Raw genomic sequence first — 10045 nt, forward strand, 5'->3', positions numbered from 1 at the left:
CATACAGCTTGCCTGTCATGGCAGGGTGTGACGGATGAAGGGGAATTTTTCCTTGTGCAGTGAGATCTTGAATGCTATGGAGGGTTCAGCAGGAAACTATTCATGGTTAGAAATCCTCAGAGTGGATCTTTGGTGGTACTGTGGAGGGAAAATCTTACGGTCCACCCTCCCATCTAATTAGGGAGGCACCTGCGCACTCATTCAATTAGCTATACCATCACCCTGGCATTTGAAAAAGGAATGTCCCAAACATCTGGTAGAAATAAAAGGAGCTTAGGGGTATCATTTGATGATGCAATATATATATGCAATATTCAATCTGGGTACCTAGGGATGTCCCTGATGGCTTTAAGACTAGAAATCAAATTGTTGCAGGGTTTGAGTCAGTTTTAGTGGGTGACTAATAACAAGAATGTAGATTAGATTAACTACATCTATTATAATCAACAGGGATTTATAAATTTTACTAAAGTGCAATAAAGGGAATTGCAGAATAATTATATGCCACAAGGAGGATGGCCTGGGAAAATAGAATGACCCTAGATATTTTGCCAGCTGAAAAAGGGTGTGTCTGTTATGTTAGGTACCTGTTTTTCCACTTTTATTCCAAGTAACACAGCTCAAGACAGCACTATTGAAGCAAACACCAATGGAACCAAAATGATATTAGAGGAGATGGTGAATGAAGAAAGTGAAAAAGAGGAAGAGGTATAGAAGATAATGCCTTAAAATTAATATCTAAAGGAAAGAATTGCAGAAATCAACAACGTATAAAGAAAGAAAGGGGGAAATTGTGGGAATATAATGTTTCTGCAGAAGAACAAGGTAGGAATTTAGTTCATGGTCTCTGTGGCCATCTAGCATCACAGAGATTAGAAATAAAAATTGTAAATTGATTAGCAATATACTGGTATAGCTAGTAACAATTTATGTTTAGCCAGTATTAATATATACATAATATTTTGTTGCATGACACACCCGAAAAAGGGAGGGCATGTTGGAACTTGCCTGTCTGAAGAGGTATCAGGAAGACCTGACACACCCTGGTGCTCTTCATTTAAGAAAAGAAATGTCCCTTGGACAGAAGGGAAGAGGCCTTGGAGAGAATCACTATGTAAATACAATAAGAAGAGTTCTGAGACATCTTGGAAACAACAAGATAGTGACTGGCTGGTGGCAAGATATAGTAAGAATCAGAATGAAATTTACATATGCAGACTTCGCTGGCACAAGGTAGAATATGAATTAACAAGTGTCAGAATGTAATTAACAAATGTGTCAAGATTGTGAACCTGGAATACCCAGGCAACGAAAAAACACAGAAGGGGGTAAGTTTGCAGGAAAAATTATAAATGCTGTAATGGCGTTCCCTTATATGTGCTCCTGTTGGCAAGACATCTACCATTGCAATCGCAAATTAAGTTTTTCACCAGAGATCCTGTCTCCTAAAAATTATCTCAGACATTTCTGACAAAAAATCAGTAATCATGTTTTAATCACTGATGTGATTCCTCAAGTTTTGAACCCTATGATTTTGACTAGAGAGCTCATTATCTATTTGTATTCACTTTAAAGTTATGTATGAGTTGAGATGTTGGGACCAATTTATAAAATCTACTTTTGCTATCTTCTTTCTGCTGAGTTTGTTAAAGTTCTCTTTACTTGTTCTTCTCACTCCTAGTTCTAAACTGTGACCACACTGCAATGTAAGATAAGGCAACTCAAAATTAACCGTTCATCAACCTTAGGTAGCAACATCAACATATATATGACTTTGTTTCAATTTATCTGGTGGAGTTTTTGTACAATGCTCGGTGCACACCATTACACTTGAGTTGTTTCTGGAACATGGACCTAAGTCTGTCCCTCTAAAGCTTACAACATTTTTGCTAGGTGATAGCATTTCATAATGTCATACCATGTCATGTCATGATCTGTTCAAGTTTCCCTACAGGTTCATCTATTACAACTCCTACTTTAATGGCTCCTTCATTCCTGTAAGTGGCTTCATTTTCCTATAAGAGTTTATCTGCTTAAAATTGTGAAGTCTATTTTTCTTCATTCTGCCTCTCTTCTGGTTACTCCATCATTTCCCTTGTGTTATCAATTGATGATTCTCAAGATCTGCCCCCTTTCTGTCAGTTGTGTTCTGTTCATCCTAGTTTTAGTCAGTACATGTCCTCTTGAATATCTTCATATTATCTTATTACTTTTCAGTGTTGAAAGCCCTTTCTGGATTTTTTCTTTTTCCTTTTCACTGTGAATTCAACCCTTCCTTCAAGTTTTCTTTGTGAGTTCCTGTCATCATCTATCTATATTCAATCCTTCCTTACAATGTATTGCACAGCTTAGATTCAGTCTTTTTGTCTTGTTCAAGGCCTACTCTATTGTCTATTCCTTTCTCTCACTATAAAAGCTGTCTTTTCTCCATCTTCCTCTGACTTCCTAACCCTTTTCAAAGGATTCATTCTCTCACAGAGTTCTATCCTATATCTTTTGAAGCCTCCAAATATATCTTGTCTAATGAAATGTCCCATTCAAGCACCTTGTTCTCACATAGAAGGCATAGGCTTATCTTATGTCCACTGAAGCCTTTTTCCTGCCTTCTTACTTCTTACAACACACTACTGCTCCAGGAAAGGTGCACTTGCTGTGGCTAGCTTTGTATCCTTCATCTGAGCCCCTCACATACTTCCACCCTTTCTTTGTTTATTATGGCCTCTGAGTTTTTAACGGCAAGCTTCTCTTGCTGTTAAACAGTCCTTTTGTCACCTTTCTCCTCTTCCTCCTTTAGAACTTTTCTTTTTCCTTTCACCTTTACATTGCATTTTGTTTCATAACCTATATTTTATACTGTGTCCTTTTATGTTGTCTTCCTTATGGGCCTCTTGGAATAAGTTGGCTGAAGCATGGAATATTATTCTTCCTTTTTCATAAATGACTGCTGTTCTACTCTGCATACACAGTTCAGAGTAACAACTCTGTTTTCACAAAATCATCTTCTCTCAATATGGGGTGCTTGAGGGCTCTAAATCACCATCTCCTATAGTTTCTCTGCATGCAGTATTGGTGGCAGCTGAAAAACAGATGTGATGTTTCACTCCAGAGGAGCTTGCCATCTGTTGGTGAGACAAGAGATTTGTATACAGTGAGGATGTGAACTATTCTAGATCTGGATAAATCTGCTGGAGAAGCAAAAACAGCTCTAGTGTAAGGAGAAGGCTTAGAAATTATTATAACATCTCTACAGCCAGGGCACAGGTGACTATTAACCTTGTCATTGTTGATTAATTGCACAGGGATTTCAGGTGATAAATCTCCCTGGAAACAGGGCCATTACAGAAATGCCAGTCTTCAATCATCCCTTCCCCCATACTATAAAAGGTTTTGCTATAAATGCTGGGAAGTATATTTCTGCATTCTGAAAGCATTCAGGAGCAAGGAATAAAGGCAGGAAAAAAAAAAAAACACAAACAGGAGTATCTGAGAGAAAACTGAGAAGAGGGAGATAGATGACTGATGGGAGAAGAGACTCGTCTTGGGTGAGAGTTCCAACTTATATTCCTTTTTATTCTTCACTTAGACCCTCTTTTGGGCTCTGACTGTAGATTTGTTCACAATGAAGGTGTCCTGCTTGAAGGAAGTACCATAGAAATGAACTTTAGAGTATCTCTAGGGCCTATAATACCTGTGGAAAAAGCTAGTATTTCAGCAGGTCAAATATTTCCTTCTGTGGGCTGTAGGGCAATCCTATTGAGGCCTTTGTGGCTTTTGTGAGTCTGTTGAACAGGTTTAGAAGCACCTGGGGAATTGAGTAAAGCCATATCTGCAGGACATCTGTGTTTGTGACTGGTACAAGTTGCTTATTACATTGTCCTCTTACGTTTTCTGCCATTTCTGTGCTAAGTCTCTGAGTTCGTTGGGAACCTCCCAAACAACAACAATATTACATTGCTGTGCCCTATTAGAAAGGCAGTGCTAGACCTTGATAGTGGAAAGTTGAATAGATGAGCAATAAAGTATAAAGAGCAACCATGGCAGGAAATTACAGGAAATATGACAGGAAATCTGATAGCAGTTACTGGGTAGCAGTAGCTCAGAAAGGTAGTAAGCTGTGTGCTCAGTACTCATATTTTGGGACTCTTGATCTGAAAACATGAGCAAGATAATGGGTAGAACTTGTAGCAGTACCTTTTCTTATGTCAGCCATGCCAGCTGGATAAAGTAAGCAAGCTCTGCTTAGAGTTTGAAATAGAATCATCGAATTGCTCAGGTTGGAAAAGACTTTAAAGATCATCAAGTCCAACCACAACCAAACCATACTACCCTAACTCTAGCAACCCACCTCTAAATCATGAGCATCACATCCAAACAGATCTTAAACACATTCAGGGATGGTGACTTAACCACCTCCCTGGGGAGCCTATTCTAGTGCTTAACAACCCTTTCTGTAAAGAAGTCTTTCCTTATACAGAACCTAAACCTCCTTGGCACAACTTGAGGCCATTTCCCCTTGTCCCGTGACCTGTCACCAGTGAGACCAACCCTGCTCTCACTGCAATCATCTTTGAGGTATTTGAAGAGAGCAGTAATGTCTTCCCTCAGCCTTCTCTTCCCCAGACTAAACAGACCCATTTTTTTCAGTCTCTCCTCACAGAGCATATTCTCCAGGCCCTTCCCCATCCTTGTTGCCCTTCTTTGGACCTGCTCCAGCACCTCAGTGTCCATTCTTTATTGAAGTGCACAAAACTGAGCACGATACTTGAGGTGGGGTCTCACCAGTGCTGAGTACAGGGGGATAATTATTTCCTTATTCTGCTCTCCACACCGTTCCTGATACAGGCCAGGATACCATTGGCATTTTTGGCCACCTGGAACACTGCTGGCTCACACTCAGCCGACTGTCCATCAGCACACCAAGGTCCCTTTCTGTCAGGCTGCTTTCCAGCCACTCCTTCCCGAGCTTGTAGGATTGTCTAGACTTCTTGTGATCAAACTGCCGGTCCTGACAGTTGGTCCTATTGAAACTCATGCTGCTTACCTTGGCCCATCAATCCAGTGTATCCAGGTCCCTCTGTATTCCCTTTCTACCATCTAGCAGATCCATACTCCCTCCCTATTAGGTGTTGTCTGCAAACTTACTGAAGGTGCACTCAATTCCCTCATCAAGAGAGGATTGATAAAGATGTTGAATAGGAGTGGCCCAAGTACCAAGCCATGGCAGATATTGCTTATGACTGGCCACCAACTGGATTCAACCACAACTCTTTAGGCCCAGTTGTCCGTCCAGTGTTTCACCCAGCAGTGCATATGCCCATCTAAACCGTGGGCAGCCAGCTTCTTCATGGCGATGATGTGGGGGACAGTGTCAAAGGCTTTACTGAAGCCCAGGTAGACCACATCGACAGCCTTAACTTCATCGACTAAGCAGGTCATCTTGTCACTGAATGAAATCAAGTTTGTCAAAGAGGATCTATCATTCATGAACCCATGCTGACTGGAAGGCTATGTCTGTTAAGCCTTTTAGACTTACAAGACCAGCAAGCACACAATAATTCTGCATATGTTTGAGGAGCTTTACAAATCAGCAAGTAAGCTTCCTATTCCTATTTGCATACAGGTGCTTTATTACACTATTGTCATCTTTTCAGCATAGATACCTATCAGCATCTGTTGGTTCTAACAGTACTGTACCCTTTCTCCTCATAGTCCTCTTCAGATACATATCCAGGCTTATTCTTATGACAGAAGAAAGTTGAAGGTAGATTGAGAAAGCCAGAAAGAACTCTCTGCTCTGGGATTAGCTTGTCAACAATTATAACATCACGGTTGTTTTCTCAGCTTTGGACAGAAATTGAACAAAACATGAAGATTAAATTACTTCAGAACAATAGCAACATCAATCCCACAAAGCTCATATTACTGAGATTAAATACTTCTTTGGTAGTTAGAAACAGATTTGAAGCTTACGCATTTTCTCCTTCTCTACAGAAAAAAACAGTCCAAGTTACAGAATGCTGGGACAGACAAGTTGCAGACCATGTTGCAACATAACAAGTTCCAATCTCTATGCCCAATTACATCTTATTCTATTGCTTTTGAAATTCAAGACTCAGATCAGGAACAAGCCTGCGTTTTTATACTTTCACAAGAATTATTTATGTCCTGACATCAAAAAATATAGGCTTATGGAGAAGAGTCATAGAGTTGTCATCTACAGAGGTGGAGAAGCAAAATTCAGGACTGAGAGAAAAGAAAAGCTGTCTACAGCAATAGGTACTATCAAATAGCTTTGAGTGTTTGAAATTCCAGAAGACGTTAAACAGCAGCTGAAGAGGATTTGTTTCAAATTATTCATGGGAAATCTGTGCTTTTTACAACTAATCTCAACCTATTTCTATGGTAGCTTTTAATTATACTTTCACTGTTCATGAAGTCATCTTTTAGTTCCATGCTCCTGAGACAACCAAAATACTGCTCCCAGTCTTCTGAAAGTCAACAGATATATTATATCATATAAATACATTATGTATATAATAATCTGCCTGAACAACGGATACTAGCTCGTTAGGTTGACTTTGTGAGTTAGGATTCTTACAGGAACAGCAGTTTTCATGACTTGCTTCATTTTGGACTAGGCATACAGAACAGCCAGAGGAAGAGCAGTTCTCAAGTAATTCTGAGCAGTCTTAGGAGTATCTACTTGTTCAAGTTTAAAGGAAAATTGTTGCTTTTGTATTAGTTTTGTTTGGATTCTGGTAGGCAACGCGTTAGGAGGCAGTGGGTTTGTTTCTCACTGTACAAATGTTATGGTCCCATTGACCTTCCTCTTTAGCAAAGGCAGATCCAAATTTCTCTTGTGCAGTATTCTTGCTGGCTTTGAGACTGGCAGCACGTTCAGTCAGTGGGGGACACGTTTCCCATATAGCTGGATTTGGTGTCTTGCACGAAACACAGTTCTCTGCAGTTGTTTTCTTTGGAATAGCAACAACTTACCTGTTAAGGGAGCTTCATGAAGATTTTCTGCTCTCTGATAACCATCAGACATACTATCTGTTCCATAGCTTTCAGCATGCAAATGATGAGATGATACACTCACACTGCAGTTATTATGTTTCACTTCTTGAATTCCATTCTGTTAAAGACAGTGTTTCAAATAAGAGAATGTAAATATATTACACAGGGATTTGAAGAAAACCTAAGGAATAATCCCTACTCTTTTGCTATTTAAAAGAACTTTTAAGGTCTGAGGAAAAAAAAAGAAAGCGTTAACTGCTTGAATAATTCAAGATCTGCCCACACTGTACAAAACTCTGAGATTGATCTCTAAAGCCAGAAAAAAACCCAGAACCAAGAGGACAACAGCCAACTGGATGAAAGCAGTACTCTTCTTCACACAGTCCTTAGAAAGGCTCCCTCCACATATCTGAGTCAGGGTTTTTAGGCAACAAGTTTTACTCTCACACTCAATTTCAACAGATGTTTAGAGGAGATATTTTCACTGAATTATGCAGTAGTCCAGTAAGAATATCAGTCCAATTCTAGGATCACCAAGTACCTATCGTAACAAAAAGAGCAACTGAGCTGAGAAGTTTTTAAAAAAGGAGAGCAAATAATCCAAATTCTTCTGGGTGCTGGTTTTGCTATTAAACAGAACAAAGTGAAGGGACCTGCCCAAGAAATTCAGTTCCTAGGATTAAAATGGCAAGATGTACATCGTCACATCCCAGGAGATGTGATTGACAAAATCACCAGTATGTCACCACCCACTAGCAAGAAAGAGACACAGTCTTTTCTGGGTGTAGTAGGTTTTTGGAGGATGCACATCCCAAACTACAGCCTCATAGTAAGCCCCCTCTATCAAGTGACCTGAAAAAAGAATAATTTTTCATGGAGTCCTAAACAGCAGCAGGCCTTTGAGCAAATTAAGCAGGAGATAGCCCGTGCTGTGGTCCTGGGGCCAGTGCGGATGGGACAGGATGTGAAAAACATCCTCTACACTGCTGCTGGAGAGAAAGGTCCCACTTGGAGTCTGTGGCAAAGAGCTTCTGTAGAGACCCAAGGCCGACCCCTTGGATTTTGGAGCCGAGCATACAGGGGTTTGGGGGATTGCTACACTCCAACTGAGAAGGAGATTTTGGCAGCATATGAGGGGGTTCGGGCTACCTCTGAAGTAATTGGCACTGAGATACAGCTCCTCCTGGCACCTTGGTTGCCAGTGCTGAACTGGATGTTCGAAGGAAATGTTCCCTCCACCCATCATGCTACCAATACCACCTGGAGTAAGTGGATTGCACTGATTACACAACAAGCTTAGATGGGGAACCTCAACCGTCCAGGAATCCTGGAGGTGATCATGAACTGGCCTGAAGACAAGAAATTTGGAACATCACCATCAGAGGAGATACCTCGTGCTAAAGAGGCCCCACCATATAATAAACTAACAGAAGATGAAAAGACGTATGCCCTCTTCACTGATGGATTGTGTCGTATCGTTGGGAAGCATCGCAGATGGAAGGTTGCTGTGTGGAGCCCCACATGACGAGTTGCAGAGGCCACTGAAGGAGGAGAGTCAAGCCAATTTGTGGAGGTAAAGGCTGTCCAGCTGGCCTTAGATGTGGCTGAACTGGAGAGGTGGCCAATGCTGTATCTTTACACTCACTCTTGGATGGTGGCAAATGCTTTATGGGGGTGGTTGCAGCAGTGGGAACAAAACAACTGGCAACGGAAGGGTAAACCTATTTGGGCTGCTGAACTGTGGAAAGACATTGCTGCCCGAACGAACAAGTTGGGTGTAAAGGTGCATCACATAGATGCTCATGTGCCCAAGAATCAAGCTACTGAAGAGCAGAAAAATAACCCTCAGGTAGATCAAGCTGACAAAGTTAAGGTGGCTCAGATAGATTTGGACTGGCAGAACAAAGGAGAGCTATTTTTAGCTCGGTGGGCCCATGAGACCTCAGGCCATCAAGGAAGGGATGCGACCTATAAGTGGGCTAGAGACCGAGGGGTGGACTTAACTATGGGTGCCATTTCACAGGATATCCATAACTGTGACACATGTGCCATAATTAAACAGGCCAAGAGGATGAAAACTCTCTGGCAGGAAGGGCGATGGGAAAAGTATAAATATGGGGAGGCGTGGCTGGTTGATTATATCACCTTGCCACGAACTCGTGATGGTAAGCGTTACGTGCTCACCATGGTGGAGGCGACCACTGGGTGGCTTGAGACATACATAGTACTCCATGCTACCGCCCAAAACACCATCTTAGGGCTCGAGAAACAAGTCCTATGGTGACATGGTACTCCGGAAAGAATTGAGTCCAATAATGGGACTCATTTCAAAAATTCTCTTGTGGATATCTGGGCCAAAGAACATGGCATTGAATGGATTTACCATATCCCCTACCATGCACCAGCTGCTGGTAAGATCGAGCGCTACAACGGGTTGTTAAAAACCACATTGAGAGCAATTGGTGGCGGGACATTTAAGCACTGGGAGAAGCATCTGGCAGAAGCCACCTGGTTGGTCAACACTAGGGGATCAGTCAACCGAGAGGGTCCTACACAGTCCAGCTCCCTACAGACCATAGAGGGAGATAAGGTCCCTGTGGTACATGTAAGGAGCATGTTGGGAAAAGCGGTGTGGGTCCTTCCAGCCTCTGGAAAGGGCAAACCCCTCGGTGGAACCGTTTTTGCGCAGGGACCTGGGTGCACCTGGTGGGTAATGGATAAAAATGGGGACGTCTAGTGTGTACCACAAGGAAACTTGATGTTGGGGGAATGCAGTCTGTAATTACATGTATATGTATGTATATATATATGTTTGTATGTAACTTATGTTATTACTATTTTGGCATCCCCTGCCATGAGGGGATGTCCCCAGCAGCGGACAGGGACAGGGGACGCAGGGATGAGCCACACCTTGAGCTGCTTTACCTGCCATGGCAGCTCGAGAGTGGCAGTTAGGGAGGCCCCTCCCACTGGGGTTTTCTCCAAAACGGGGCTTTCTCCACACCTCGGCCTGCATGCGACCAAGCCA

At 41.9% G+C, this 10045-nt stretch overlaps 1 protein-coding gene across 1 annotated transcript in view; it reads right to left on the reverse strand.

The window, feature by feature from the left end:
- LOC136051430 (alpha-2-macroglobulin-like protein 1) overlaps nt 1-9250 on the reverse strand; it is a 31231-nt gene extending 21981 nt beyond the window's left edge. The window contains 2 exon segments of the mRNA XM_065740872.1: nt 6997-7135; nt 9194-9250. Coding sequence (XP_065596944.1) covers nt 6997-7135; nt 9194-9250 — 196 coding nt within the window.
- Nucleotides 9251-10045: the final 795 nt, after the last annotated feature.

The sequence above is a fragment of the Cyrtonyx montezumae genome, unplaced genomic scaffold, assembly GCF_038088225.1.
Source record: "Cyrtonyx montezumae isolate F1298 unplaced genomic scaffold, pur_monq_1.0 scaffold_3, whole genome shotgun sequence".
Lineage (NCBI taxonomy): Eukaryota > Metazoa > Chordata > Aves > Galliformes > Odontophoridae > Cyrtonyx > Cyrtonyx montezumae.